The sequence below is a fragment of the Aythya fuligula genome, chromosome 23 (assembly GCF_009819795.1).
Source record: "Aythya fuligula isolate bAytFul2 chromosome 23, bAytFul2.pri, whole genome shotgun sequence".
In the NCBI taxonomy this organism is placed as follows: domain Eukaryota; kingdom Metazoa; phylum Chordata; class Aves; order Anseriformes; family Anatidae; genus Aythya; species Aythya fuligula.
The window spans coordinates 1,780,777-1,796,542 of NC_045581.1; the positions used below are offsets into that span (position 1 = coordinate 1,780,777).

The following is a 15,766-nucleotide window of genomic DNA, read 5'->3' on the forward strand; positions in this document are numbered from 1 at the left end:
ACCGTGGTCACGCCTCCAGGTCATAGCCAAAAGGCACCATGAGCCCCAGCACCTCTCTATGAGGCTTCCTGGGGGGGGAAATCACATCCTCACAGCACCCCCAGGGAACCTCTGCAGGCTCTTAACCTCCTCTTAACACAAGTCATGTCCCCTCTGATGCAGGCAGCATTCAGCTTGGAGCCTGCCCTTTCATCTACTGCTCAAGATGAAGTGTGGGGTGTACAAAAGAGAAAAAAAAAACAGTACAAAGTACAACTGGAGATTTGAGAGATTTATTTTCCATCTTTTACAAAGGCAGCAAATACCCCACAGTTAATGTTTACTTAAAATATCTCCACTCACCAATTTGCTCCTTACTCTCCCACTCTCAATATTTACAGACAAAATGAACGCGGCGGGGGGAGGGTTTGTGTACCAAAACCAAATCATGAATCAACCCCCTCCAAGCAGGGTTAACAACACCTCGAGCTGGGAAAGGGGCAAGTGCAGAGATAGCAGGGCCCTTTCTCAGAGCTGCTCTGCAGGGACGGTGTTGGTCAGGGCTGCGATCGGTCCCTGCACTGCTCTGAGCCAGCAGCACGCGTGCAGCAGGGCTGGGAGCACAGCCAGGCAGCGCAGCTCCACCTTGTACAGGCAGCAGGATCAGGGCTGATGGCACACGGGCTCGGGGCAGCCACCTGACACTGTGTGAGGAGCTCACCCAGCCGGACAGGAGGCTACAGGACAGGAGAGCTGCTGATGGAGGGGTGCAATCAGCCTCCTGGGGCAGGCATGGCCGCTGGCCTTGATGGGCGAAGTGGCAGCCCACGTCTATGGTAACAGAAAAACTTACAGCAACATCAACAACTTCAGCAGCACAGGCTGAGTGACTTTGGGAAGAAGGAATCTCCTTGACTTGGTGTGAGGAGCACACCGATTCAGTCCTGCTTGCTCCCAACAGCACGTTCCAGGGATTCACACTACCAGTGCCCGTCTGCCCGGTCACTCCTTGGCCTTCTTCTTATGCTTCTTTTTCTTCTTCTTCTGAGCCTTGCTGGTCTTCCCCGAGTGCTTGGCCCTCTTGCTGGCTGGCTGAGCCCCATCGCTGTCCGAGTCAGAGCTGTCCGAGTCAGACTCGGAGGACTGCTTGCTCTTGTGCTTCTTTTTCTTCTTCTTCTCCTACGGAACGAAGCAGAACAAAGCCTTACACGTGGGAAAACCATCACTTGTGCTCGCCGAGATGAATGCCGTCATGAGAGCCTGAAAAGCTGTGGCAGAGCTGAGCCTGTTCTGACACAGGACAACGCCCACAGCCTCTGCCCCGGCTGGCCTGGACATAAGCACCTGTGGGAGCCCCCAGCTGCAGCAGGCACCGCACGGCAGGGGTGGGGGTCCCAAAATGCAAACCCCAACCTGAGCACAGCAGGGTCAAATCACAAGGAGAGCGCCCTTCAGTCTGACTCTACCTCCAGAGTCAGGGTGTCCTCCATTATTTAAGGCTGCTCCTTTTTATAGAGGCTGGCAGGGTGAGGCCCTTTGCCAGGTTTCTAACCCAGCCAGCTGGAAGCGAGCGCTGTCCCCGCTTCCCCACAGCAGCAGCAGCCCACAGACTGCCAGGAAGTGCAGTGCTAATGCACTGGAGCACTAACAGCACGGCCTTCTCACTGCAAAGACCAAGCACAGCAGAAAACCCAAGAGGAATGGTCTGGAAACCTTAAACCACACCAGTCACACCTGGAATCCTCTGAGAGAGGGCAGGGACAGCTCCACAGGGCCCCTCAGCCTGAGAGCAGCCATGGACACCAGCCCTCCCGCCCCCAGGGCATGAAACTGCTTTTTCCAACACCCAGTTTCCCTCAGCCCTCCCTAGAGGAAGGCTGGGATGAGGAAAGTGCCCTTTAGCAAGCAGCCCCTTTGCACAATTTAAAACAAGTTGCACGCATCCACGTGCGGGCAGGGGTCGGGGCATCACCGAACCCCCAGGCTGTGTTTCTGTGAAGCCCTGAAGTAAAAGCTGCACAGAGCTGGAGAGACCTACCCGTGTGTGCAAAAAGAACACGTGGCACTGGAATAAACCTTGTACGGAGCTTTGAAAGGGATCCAGATCCCAACTCTCAATTTTGAGGCACCTTGCAATGCCACCAGGCACAGATTGCTCTGAAATCAGTATTGCAGCCGTCTCCTGAAATCTCACCAAGGCAGACAGACTTTAACAGCACAGGATGGCAATTTATATCCGTGTAATTAGACAGCAGTACTGAGGGGAGGGACCTGATCCAGCTGCACAGAGCACACACACAGCCCAGGCACCAACAGAAACCAAACGGTCCCGGCACCAGCGGGGAGCAGAGAAGCACAGGGGCACCGCTGTGAGTGCTGCGTGACACCAGGCCTGAGCAGGAGACATCAGCTCTCCCATCCTGGCACAGGGAGGGACACCCATTTCCAGGAGGTTGCATTAAATGGGGAAACAAATTGCTCAGAAGGCAGCAGCTGGCACAGTCTGCCTTCGGGCATCGACCAGCAAATATCCAGAGCTGAGCACAGGTCAACTCACCGTTCTGTTTCCCTGAATAGCCACAACACTGGCACGTAAACCAGCTCCTGGAGCAAGATGCAAGTTGTCTTCAGGCATATTTTAGGAAGATGGTTTGAAAAATACATGATCATCTTGAAAAATAAAGGTGTTTTCTCTAACATCCCTTGATTCTGAGAAATAAACTAAAGCAGCACGCAGAGGAGCATGCCCATGATGTAACATTTTGGGAAGTGCAGCGAGTCTGCCAAGAGCCATAAAGGTTCCAGCAATACTGGCCTCCAACAAGGACCCACTCATTTCTTCCACAGCCACATCAGCAATGAATAGAAGCCTTCCCCAGCAGATGGGTACAATGAATTATTATTATAGTTTGAGGACGTAAAAAGGACACGAAGAAAGCAACCTAGGGTTTCATGGAGCTGGGAAGGGCCAGTGCAGCAACCCACAGCACTGCAGGTGGCTGCAATGGGCTTAGACAACACCAGCAAGGAACACAGCCCAGCAAGCAAAGCTCCTGCTCTGCGCCGTGCACTGGTGCTTTGCTTGCAGTGAGCTACGTGTGTGCACTAACTGCTCTGGACCTGCACACATAGGTCTGGGCCCTGTTTTCCCAAACATGCTGCAAACCAGCACCCTGTTCTCTGCTACAATAGCTGTGCAGCCAGGTCCAAGTGACACACGTAGCTGTACGGGATGTTTTCTGGCTCCTGTCTCTATACTCACACTTTACCTTTACTCCCTGAACGCTATTTAGACTCCTGTCACTGCCTCATTTAACAAGTCCTGTATTCTCCATGCTTGGGCCCCTGAGGAACGGCCTCCCCTGGAAGTACCGAGCTGCAGCGTGGGTTTGTATAAACACAGCTGGAGTGAAAGTGAGCTCATGGAAACAGCCTCACCACGGAGCGTGAGCAAGGAGCCACTGCCAGAGCTGGGCACTGCCTCCGGAAGGCTGAGCTGTCAGCAGCGAGTGTGCTGAGCCTCTGCCAGCAGGTGGGAAAAGCCCAGGGCACTCACCTCACTTTTGGACCAGAAAAAGGAGCCTTGGTGAGCCAGACAATAAGCTGCGTTCCCCCCTCACCACCTCTAATTTAAAGAGACTGCACGATGCCGTTCTGGGAGCACAGCACTGCCCAGGCTTTGGGGAGATGGACAGCTGTCAGACAGCCCCAAACACAACACACTCAGCCTTTGTCACATAGAACATGTTTTACATTCCGCTGGGGAAAGGAGGGTAACAGGAGAAGCCTGGAGCCCCCAAGCCACCAGCTCTGCTGCTGTTCTTTGCCAAGTGTTCCCAGTGACTTCAAGGTCATCCTCGGGCTTGCAGAGTTTTACTGGAAGAGGCTTGCTGTAAGTCACCCCGCCTTGGCAGGGCCAATTGTGCCATTCCATGAGGAAACCAAAAGCAGCAGCAAGCCCAAAGGCACAGTTGTGCAAGCCCCAGGACAACAGGCAGAATGAGTCCTCTGGGAGGCCTCCCCCTCAGCCAGCAGCGCTGTACAGCCCCAGCCAACCCAGCAGAAAGCCAAGGGAGAGAGCAGGAATTCACGGTGAGGTGAAGGGAACAGCAGCAATCAGCCCCAGGTACTTGTACAAAGCCAGAGTGACTCACATGGGCGGGCATTTCCACCTGCTCCAACAGAACCAGGCACCCAGCTGGGCACTGAAGGGCTGAACCCAGCACTGACACCGGTCCTGTGCTCGTCCTGAGTCACTGCACCTCCCTCGGGTGCCTGCAGCACTGCCCAAGGCTTGCTACATACCCACCCCACCCAGGGGAAAACACCCACCTCAGCTGAAAACTGGAAACCATTCACCTAAAGACAACTTGCTTCACAGGAGGAAGCCTGGGAAATGCGCTGAGTGCTCACTCACCCACATGCTGCGAGCTCAAACCAGCACTCACCCGTCAGAAACAGCTGCCAGGAGCAGCTGCTGAGCACAGCACAAAAAGTGAGGCAAAGATGGGGAGCAAATCCCCTGTGATTTCTGCATCCCAACCCTGCTGCAGCTGCTGCTGGCTTGAAGGTGCTCAGGCAGCTCACTGAGGCAGGTGAGGTCAGAGCCAAGCCCACGCTGCATTTAGGGGTGCTTTTATGGGGTATTTCTCCTGGTTGCTGGTAGCCCTCCAGTGCCACACCACAACAGACAAGTCATCTTATGGCTGCTTGGGGAAAAAAGTGCCCCAACGCAGAGAGCGCAGAGAAAGCAGGGTTCTCCCCCTCCTCCCCATGAGACATTGCTTCCATTAGCTTCAGCCACTTCCAGGCAAGAGCAGTTTCCATATGAAGATTAATTTACTGGCTTACAGGAAGACAGAAGTCTGTATGTGTTTCATTTAAAACCCACACGCTCTCCTATTACAGCGGGACACAAGCAGCCCAGCTGAAGACATCAATTTCACATGGGCTGCGTGGCGCAGCACCAGCTACACGCTGCCAGTCGAGGACAAAGAAGGAGGAGAGCTGGTGGCTTATTTAATATCGAGCAGAATGACTCTTTCAGGGAGACAGACTAGCAAAGACAAGGCACGGCGTGGAGCTGGGCACTGAGCCTCTGGGGCCCAGGGAAGAGAGCAGAGGCTGAGCTGCCTACACACCTGGCAGCCTTCGGGCAGGTGTCAGTTTCTGCAGCCCCACAACAGCGTTACAACAAAGTTTTTCTGTGGGACAAAAGCAAGCTCACTGCAAAGTTTCCTGCCCATGCAGCAAGGTTAGAAGCAAAGCACTGCTATCATCTCCTAAAGACTGTGAAGAGTTAAACCTTCCAGGGAAAAGGATACAGCAAGGAGAATTTTCTCAAGCTTTTGCAGTCTGTGCACATGGTGAGAAAGTCTGAGCAGACCTCAGGCTAAGAGAGCATCATTCCAGAGCTTGGGAAACTTTCTCAGCATGTGAAGGCTGAAGATAAGACAGGATGTCACATCAGGCCCTTCAGGACTACAGGGAGCAGTGCACACGTGGATGTTTTGGGGATGCTTTTCAGCCAAAACACTCCCACCAACACAGGAAAAGACCTTAGGCTACAGGCTTCTCTAAGTGCTGGCATCCCAGCACCACCGGGCAGGCATCAGCTGCCTTCCTGCACCTGCTGGGTGGCCACAGCTCTCCAGGAAACACTGGCGTGGAGGTGGGAGCCCTTCTCTGGGTTCTACCTCAGTGCCAAAGTTCAAGCCCAAATTCTGCCTTCAGCACCAGCAAAGCCTCCCCACACCCAGAGCTGGGGCCAGGTCTCCAGGAGGGATTGGTGCTGAGGGACGGAGCCAGGCTCAGCTCAGTTCTCAGGCACACCCAGCCACTCCCCCAGCACTGCAAACACTGCATCTGTGTGAACATCCTGAGAGAGTTCTGCCCAGGCAGACTCCAAGTGGAAAGAAAAAAAAAAAAGTGACACTCAGAGGGGGACAAACCGAGCACGAAGACAATCACAGTTCTTTGCAGGTCCTGCTCAGTGTGGTTAACAACTACAATTCTACCAAAACAGAGTACCAGCTGTTCCGAGATCCCTCAGATACCAGAGCTGTGCTGAGAGCTGAGCTACAGCCCGATAACGCTTGCCTACTGCTGTAGGTATTTTGAAGCAGCCCCTACCAAGAGGGCCCACATCAGCCCAGCAGGCTGTTTCCTGCCCTTTGTAAGGAAAGTTGCTCAGGGCTGCATTCTAAGAATGTTACAACAGCTCATTCTTGCTAGAAGTGTTTGATTTTGAGATAAGAGGGGAGTGTCCAGAACTCTCCAAGAAGTATTTTCCACTAGCACTTCGCAGGGTTATGGTTTTATTTAGAGGCTTTACGTCTGTCCTTGTAAAAAAAAAAAAAAAAAAGAATAAATTTCCAGATATATGTCCACCTGCATCTCCACAGAGATGCCAGCGTTCCTTCTAGGTTCATTCAAAAAACAAGCAACAAAAGCAGCAACAAAAAAATCCACCTCTCAGCTTAATAACAAAAAAGATTAATTATGTAAACCCAACTGTATTATTCCATTTGAGTTTGAATTAATCTGATGAGAAGAATCCAGGCTATGGCCATTAAATAAATGCAGCAAAGGTCAGAGACAGATAAGGACATTAAAGGGAAGAGCATATTGTGTGAAGAGCGTGAGCATGACTCTGCCGTGCCCTAAGCCAGTGCCACTGAAGAACTAGTAAAACGAGTACTAGCTGCAGGGGAGGATGGATTAAGACTGGATGAGCCACAGGTCACTGAACAAACACTCCACAAGGTGTGGCTTTAAGTGGGGAAAAAAACACGTGCAAGATTTCATGGAAATCTTTCACATGGGAGAAAGAGCAGCAGAGGCTGCAGACAAGCTGTCACAGGTCACATTTACCACACAACTCCAAGGACCATCCCAGAGCTACAGCGGGGCCAGCTTAATCACTGAGCAGACAGGGCACTTTCTGCAAGGGGCAAGTAAGAGGCGCTACTCCTGGTGCTGAAGCAGCAGCCCTGTTCTCAGAAGACAGGAGAGCAGGATCCGAAGGATTTATTTTCTCTCAGCACGCCTCCCTCCTACGCAAGCCCAGCACAGGCACACCGCCGCGTTCCCATAGGAGCTCCTTCACCCAGTGACCCACGGAGTAAAAGCGGAAGGGACGCAGCAACGTGCCTGCACAGCTGTCAAAGGCTCCTCAGATGCTCTCTGTACTTCCGCACAGCGCTGTCACAGCGGCAGCTCGGCTTCTGCTGCCAGCCCCTGCCTTCTCACTGACTACTGGAGGCAGGACAGCGCTCCCACGTGCCCAGCACTAACGTGGTCACCTGTAAGGAGAAAGATTTGCACCCACTGTCATGCCAGGCGCCTGTTCCAGCTGTCCCTTAGAGGCCCAGAGAGGAGAAAAGCAGGGAACTGAAGAACTTTGCATCTCCATCGTGGCATGGAAGAGATTCCACTGGTACGAAAACTCTTTGGGTCTTAAAGATTATTTCCCTGGGAGTCTTACAAACTCTGTTCATAGCAGCAAGCCAGATGTCTCCAAACAGGACCGGTCCAATGCCAGCGCTGGGCAGCCACACAGTGACCAGGCTTAAGCTACCAATGATGGTGACTATGGGGATGGCAAGCAGACAGAACAGGGAGAGCCAGGACCACAGAGCATCTCCATGAGGAGAGGGATCTCTGGGGAGAGGGGAGGGCACCCAGGAACCGCAAGGACACAGAAAATGCTGATAATGAACTACCAGAAGTGTTGGTACTGTTATTATGACACTAAACAGATCCTTGTTAGATAGGAGATAGTGGTTTCCTCATTTAAAGATATAATTTCTACATCTGTGTTACCAACCTCAGATGGGATGGGGTCAGCAAGGCAGCTGTCACTAGGTAGATTCAGCTACTCCTGTCCTGTGCAAACCCTCCCGGTGCTCCAGACAAGCAGGGAAGCACACGGTGGCTCCCAGACAAGATCACAGCAGGCAGCCGAGACAACAAGGGAGCTATTCATTTCAAGGATCCCACATCCTGCCTCCAGAAAGCTCACAAGTTTTGTTTTCCAGTGCTGGAAAACATCTGAAGATGTTTGATCTCCTCCTTGAGAAGGGAGAAGATCAAAGGAAGAAGCAACATTTAAGGGAAGGCTGTTAATCCACAGACAAAAAAAAAAAAATAGTAACAAGTTTAGGACAGTGACCCACATATCCTGTAGTGTCAGTAGGGCAAGAATCCACAGGGAATCCCGGCCCCGGTGGACAGACACTGATACAATCAAGCACTATTTGTGCACCTCCCAGTACAGCTTTTCCCTGTACCATTTAAGTAGCAGTTACACTGCAAGGCAAAGTGAGCCAATACCAGATAAACCATCATTATTCCTAGAGGGAGGAGAACCCGAGGCAGAAGAAGCCAGCCCTGCAGAGGTGTTACCAGCACCCTGCTCTTACACCACACCATGGCAGGACAGAACCAACCCCCGGAGTCCCAAAAGGTCACGGTTAGGTTGGGGTCTGAGAGCCAGCTCAGTTCAATTGCCTGCTTCCGAGATCAGAACAGAAAGGAAAACGCGTACTCTACATTGCAGAGCAACAACACTCCACAGACAAGCCCGAGACATTCCTGAATAAAAGCCTACGCGCCGGGGACACAAAGAACATCTCAGGATTGAACCAGGTGCCACGACCAAGTGAGACCCCACTCATGACCAGATCAGCTCTTCAGAGCACTACTGGGCAAACAAGAGCTGCAGAGTAAGCACCAGATTAACACCAACTTCGTTTTGCACTGACTCTAGGACAAGCAGGTGTGCCAAAGGCCAGAGGCTAAGGCAAGGAAAGCCACCACACACCCAGCTCCTGTTCTGGTGCGGTCACAACTTACAGTCCCACAAGCAGTACCAGTTACTCCTCTCTCAAGGGTGTACTAAAGTGCCAGAAACCAAATGGTCAGTGAAAAACATGACTGGAAGTCACGATCTGAGTGCTGCCATCAAAATACACTGACGACTCCTTTCCCTGTAGGCAGCATTTGCAGTCTCCCCCACCAGTACAGTAAGCCTGTAAGAAATAAGCCCTCAGAAGTTCATTCTTGCCAGGGAATTGCTGGCACAGTCCTTGTGCCTCTCTTGTGAAAAGGGAGCTACTACTTCTGTTGGTAGAACACATGCAAGCTCAGCTCCACACTTCATTACCTCTGCCATTTTCCCCTTCTTCAGCCTAACCTGTTTCTAAATGTTGGAAATCCCACCACCTTTCCTGGCTGCTGCCCCTCTCCAGAAAAGGGGACAGGCCACAGAGCTGAGGAAGGAAAGAAAATCGAAAAGCTCTGGAAGTGTAATTGAGAGCGGGACTCCAGCTGTGAAAGGGGCTGAGAGTCTGTAATTGGAATGCTTGCCTCTGTATAATGAGACAGAGACCAGGCACTCCTGTTTGGGAGTCAGGGCTCCCCTACTTTCTTTTTTTAAACATTAAAACCAACACACTCTGAAGCCAGAATTCAAACACCCTCAGAGAAGCAAAACAGAAAAGTTCTCTTACCCTGGAACTTTATAGCTTTATGGCCTGGAAATGGAGCACGCTCCCTGGGCAAACACAAACCCTGATTTTAGCCCAGCACACGCACACATGCCCAGTTCATGGCACACAGCCTGGGTCAGAACGTGCTGCAGCAAGGCAGCAGTGGGTGCTTGGTTCAGACTCAAGGAAGTTGACAGGACAAGAGCAAAGAGACAGGAGAGGGCTATTGACAAGAATCACAGAAATTCAGGAAACTCACAGAAGTTCTACTGAGCCTCACAAACACAAGGAAAAAAAATCCCCTCATTATAAAGAAACTCTTTTGAAAGCTGTGCATTATTATACATGTATAATAGCACAAAGCCATCTTAGGGACGGTTTAACAAGAATAAAAGGAGGATGTGTAAGAATTACTACTAGAGCCTGTAGAAGAGGTTCCTGTTTTGCTACTGCACATGCACAGACCTGAGCCACTTTCTCGGCCCAGAACTGCCTGCTCCTAACCATGACATGTGTGATTTACCACAGCGAATCTCAACAGAACAATCCAGCTCACTGTTGCAGGTCAGCAGCAGGGCACCTCGTACCTTTTTCCTTTTCTTTGAAGAATCATCAGTCAAGCTGCTCTTTTTGTGTCTTTCACCTGCTGCTGCTGTCACCTCCTCTTCCTCCTCTTCTGGAATCAGGCTATATTTGGTTCCTCCAGGCTGCATGAAACACTCCTTGGCAAAGTGACCTGCAAAACAGCGTTTGAAGCTGCAACCCCTCCTCCCACATGCTTTTTTTGTGCAGCTGCATTTCAGACACCTGAAGTGCCAACAACCACCTTATTACTGGTCACCTTAAAGAAATCCACACTGCACAGCTTTTGTCCAAGTGTTTCTACTACTTTAACATGCCCTAATTAAACAAGACAAGAGAGCAAGTACAACACACAATTCTGGAGAGATTCACCAGGCAAAGCTAAGGCACTTGTCTTAACAGGGAAATCTGGGTGAGGGCTTAAGCAGAGCACTAAAGCACACGGGGAATGGAGTCAGCTGCTGGGACAGACATCCAGCAGGTGAGATGAAAGCCACAAACACCAAAGAAGTCAGCTCATTCTAGTTCTGGACTTTTTACTCAAGACTTCAAAGCTGAAATAGTGGTGGCAGAAAATGTAGATAGCCAGTATCTGCCTGCCTGTTCGGAGCAGACATCATTAAAAAGCAAACTAGAAATATGCAGAATCTAGCTTAAAGTGTTGGGGTTTCTTTAAAATGGTACTTCAAAGACAGTTATCTACCACTGCACAGACCCACACTGGTGTTTAACAACCACCCTTATAAACCTCCACCAAAATAGCATCAGCTCCAGCTCCACCACTTTATGATAAGAAGTATGGTGCAGCAAGAACTCCACGTATAAAAGACTGCCTTACACCTCAGCAACTTGTAGAAGTACCACATAAGTCAACTTCTCATTCCTGTACGAGGCAAAATACAGAACTTATCTGGTAAAAATGCTTAATTTGAGCCCTAAGACAGCTGCTCACAAGCTTGCTGGTTAGTTGGGAACGCGATGTAAAGTTGTTTCCACTGACCTTTTTTACCATCGTTAAACGGCCTGGTGAAGGCATACGTGTATTTCTTAACATGCACAACTGGAATGGAGCCTCAGCGACGAGAGGCTTTAACACAGGAAGAACAGCCTGTACTCAGAACTGTTCCTTATAGAAATGCCAGGGACACAACTTCAAGAAACATTAGTCTTTAAGGAGTTTTAGCTCTTTCCTTTGCATAACAAGTGATGGAAAATGTAGCTCTCTTCTAAGAAAGGCACTGCAAAGCAAAATTCAGTCCTTATGTGGCAAGACAAAAGAACAGAACCCTACAAAAACATACCTTTGCAGCCGCATTTCTTACACACAGTGTTCAAGACAGCTTCAAGTGTGATCTTCTGGCTAGTGTAGTCTCTAAACATGCGTTTTTTCCTCTCATCCTGACTGGAGAGAGAAGGAAAGTTCCAATTGCAATCCATCCTCACCTGGTCCTGTGTTTATGTAGACACTCTAAAGACTTTTTCCCCCTCCCAATGTTGCTGTAAGAGCACCTCTGAGCTAAATCAAAGCATGAAGCCAACCAACTATACATTAGAATAAACCACATCATTAAGAGCACGTTAGTGTCATCTGCTGCAGCTCTGCCAGCCTCTAAGCAGCACAACCAAGGGGGTTCCTTTACACAGCCCTCCTCCCAGCCAGGGCATCCCCCAGGGGCTCAGGAGCAACCCCCCTCACCCTCCCAGGAAGGGAGGACGCAGTTCAGTATGGCAGGAGGGCCGGGAATGAAGGCCAGGGAAAGCAGGTAGCAGCAACCTGCCTGACCCACCACCCCGTACTCAGTAGATTTACCTACTCAAGGGCAACATTGTTCGGATCAAGGTCTTTTCCTGTGCCTTGGTTAACAACCTTCATGGAGAGGGAAAGCTTCAGTTTGTCATCCTTCATCTGGAAGATACGGAACAAGAAGAGTTAGTGACAATGATGTTCATTAATACAATCCATCTGGAGGCCTATAGAGAAGGAATGAAGTTGTCAGATATAGAAAGACATCTAGATATATAACATTTCTTTAGGATATGAAAAGGATACTATATGAAAGTGATTTTGTTCTTTCATGCTATAGATACATTAACATTAGAGTAGTCTCATTAACAGCGTCATAAATGGGATAAAATCAAATTATAAATCCCTTCAGATTAACATTCTGCTTTCCATACAACCAAACCTGTGCAAGTTTGGAAGCTTTGCTACAATTCTCAAATAAATCAGCTGCAAGGGATCTGGCAGTCTGGCTGACTCACATCCTGAAAAATGAAGCTATATATGTGAAGCTATATATGTGTATACATATATCCATCCCTTTTCCCATATCTATGAGATGGGAAACATTCTAAGTACCTGTTTTAGAAGCTAGCATCTTCTGAATCTTAATATGCCCTTGATCACGACAGCACTGCTTTAGAAGCAAGTGCAAAGTGTACATTTTAAGCTTCTCTCACAACTTCCTGCATTTTTACCAACACTGCAATTAAAGGTTTTTGTTTTGTTCATGTGTGAGTTCTATGCAGTTATTTGCAGGCAATCAAACAACAAACTCTTCTGTTGTTCACCTCTCCAACATGCTTCTTCCTCTACAACAAAGAGGCCAGGAACCCAACAACTGTTTCAGACAGAAAACAGCTGTTTGATAGAAATTTATACAAACAGCATTAAAAAGAAATGTACACTGCAGATGGCTACAAAGGATTTGTAAAGCCTTTCATGCATCCCTTCTTTACTGTAAAGGAGACTAAAATGTTCTCAATGCTCTTCCCTTACCTCACACAAAATTAGGTACTGGTTTTGTACATCAACCCCATCATCATCTTTCAAAAAAAAAAAAAAAAAAAACAAACAAACTCCAAAGACACAAAGCGCTGTGTGGCTCTGAACTGAATGCTTCCACCATGCTCCTAAATAGTCATCTTCCTTTGCTTTCACAGCTCACCAAAGCAAGAGACTTTAGTCTTTGTTCCAAGTAATCTCTAAATAGAAAGCTCTAAATAGAAAGGACGTGCCTATTGTCACATCTATGTAATAAAATGCAGTGAAGGTTGTAGGAAATAAATTCATATACAGATATATATTTAATAATGTCTCTCAAAAAAGATAAAATCCCCTCCTCTTGGGCCTAACCCATTGCCAGTGATGCCCTCCTGAAAAGAACAACAAAAAAGTCGCAGCTTCTAAGAACAGGCCTGTCTCTCAGAAGTTATTGAACCCTGTTTACCAGCTTTTATCTTGGGATTCTCCCTAATTGCTCATTTAGCTACCAAATCACACAGCGATGGCTGAGAATGGGTGAATGGAGACAGAAAGGGAAGAATTTTGTTGCTTGCAAGTCAAAAGCTTTTATGAAGTCCCTCTTCCTGAACTCCATTATTGTGAGTCACAGAAACCCAGTTCCCAAAGCCACACATGAAGGCAGAACTCAGCCCCTGGTAAAAATCAGTACGTTGTACCCCGACAAAGTGACGAGAACACATGGCCACTGCACGCAGACATTCATAGTTTATTGTTCTTGCAGTAAACTTTATCACAATGCATTTTATCTACACAGCACCAAAGAAGCAGGAATTAATGTTACCTCTTTTCCAATAACCTTTACCCACACTTTGTCTCCAACATCCACCATCTCCGAGGGCTTATCCACCCGGCAGGAAGACATGTGAGTCTTATGAACTAGGCCTGGGCAGAATTTGGGAGAAAAAAAAAAAAAAAGAATGACTTTTTGCACCATTAACAAATAAAAATGTAACAGTGCTTATTTCATCTTCAGCTCATCTCCTCTGAATTTCTGCTTTTGTTCACATTTTATGATGTACAGGAGTAATACAACACATCATTTATAAGTCAACATACGTATGTTGAGGGTGCACGCTCAAGAATTTTTTTATGGCTAGATGTGCACGATCAACAGAACAAAGAGGACATTTCACGCCCCAGCGACACAACGCTGCTGGCAGTGTCAGAAGCATTAAAAACCATGGCTGCCCTGATCTTCTGTCGTGCTTGCGAGGTCACGCAGCCAGAACACTTCATTTCTGATCTGCACAAATAACCCACGTGGGCCACAGGGTTACCAAAAAATTGATAAATATGGAAGCACCTTGCTGCTTTGGCTCATAATTCAAGGCCTGTCTGCACCTCAAAGCAACTTCCCCCAGCAGTCACACTTCTGTCTAAAACCTTTTATTAGAACTAGCACTAAAAGTAACTGGGCATGTCAGGATGACAGCAGGGAAGGGCCTACTTGTGGGCCTCCAGCAAATAACAGAACACCAAGCTTAAGCTGCTCCTTCTGTAAAAGGAATTTCTTTCACTCTGCAAGTTTCCCACAAGCATGAACAGAGCTTTAAAACATAAATCAGAACAGCTGCCTCATTTGAGCTTTGTTTTAGTTTTCATTAAACTCATTCAAATTGGCAATTAAGGAAACAAGTGGTACGAACCATGAAGCTGTAGAAATTCTCTAGTGCCTATCCCAAGACCTTGAAATGATTCTCTGAAGTATACCAAAGTTACCAAAAAAACACATTTAAAGAGCACTGAGTCATTTCCTTCTTCATGCAAGGATACCACCTAAATTCTCAAGTTCTGAGAACCTCCATTTCTTCCTTATTTAAATACGCTTTTTCTGAGCTTTTTAGGAAGTGAGAAGTCTTAATTCTGAAGCTGGCTGTTTGGCTTCTACACATCAATGTGAAACCAAGTGTGAATAAAAGAAACAAACCTTGCCTCCTGCAGCCTGGGATTTTTATAAATGCCCCATATTCTGTCACAGACGCCACCTGTGGAGAAAAGCAACACCCCATTTAAAGGAAAGCCCTTCCCAAAACACCTCCTTTCAGAGCACATGCACAAAAACCCCAAGTGGTTCCCAGTCTTCCTTCGGTTGAATCATCAGAGGTTAGAGAGAAGCGCTTGGGAGCTCCAGGGCAGGAAAGCACAGCAGGTGTTTTATGTGTGTGTAAACACACAGGAACATACATTTTAAAACAAGAGGGTTGCTTTTCTTTAATCTTAGTGATGTTAGGTGAGCTACAGAAGCAGGAAATATTTCAGAGAAAATTTAGCACTACTTACATTTTCTCTGCGACCCAATTTACACAATTTTTTGCACAATTCACAATTTTACAGGCAAGGTAATGCAGCCTCCTGGAACGAACAAAGAGCTGGGCACCAGCTCCACACCTCCCTGTGACTGCCCAACCATCAGCTCAGGTCGATAAAGCCGAAACATGAGGCACAGCGGGAACCGCAAAGCGGCCCTGAACCCAGTAACGCATAACTTAACCTCCATCAACAATAACCTGACTTACAAAAGCTCTGTTACCTTCCTGCCTTTAAGCTTTAAGGTCGTTATAATGGTTATAATAGAATGATATAAAGCGTTATGCAAACCGCCCCCCGAGGCTCCCCCTAACCCCGGGCCCCCCCCAAGGCACCCTCAGAGCCCCCTCAGGGCCCCTCACCTCTCCCTGCAGCACTGCGTACAGCTCGGGCAGCGCCTCCATCCCTCCGCCCGCTGCAGCCTCGCCTCACCGCACGCCAGCAGCACCTTGAAGAGATGATAGCTGCAGGTGATGAGTTAACGAGCTCGTTAGTTCATTAGCTGGCTCGTTAATTAATTAAGGAGCGAGATCGCCCCCCCCCCCCCCCCCCCCCCCGCTCACCGCCCCCGCCCGCCGCCATTTCGCTGCCCCCGCTCCGC

The 15,766-nt window shown here is 48.7% G+C and overlaps 1 protein-coding gene across 1 annotated transcript; it reads right to left on the reverse strand.

Moving 5' to 3' along the window:
- Window positions 1-256: 256 nt before the first annotated feature.
- Window positions 257-15,687, reverse strand: ZCCHC17 (zinc finger CCHC-type containing 17). The gene is made up of 7 exons (XM_032202407.1): window positions 15,528-15,687; window positions 14,786-14,843; window positions 13,640-13,740; window positions 11,867-11,958; window positions 11,354-11,454; window positions 10,058-10,206; window positions 257-1,158 (listed from the first exon to the last, which is right to left on the reverse strand). The coding sequence occupies exons 1-7, from the start codon at window positions 15,567-15,569 to the stop codon at window positions 982-984; spliced, it is 720 nt and encodes a 239-aa protein (XP_032058298.1). The 5' UTR covers window positions 15,570-15,687; the 3' UTR covers window positions 257-981.
- Between the last annotated feature and the right edge of the window lie 79 nt (window positions 15,688-15,766).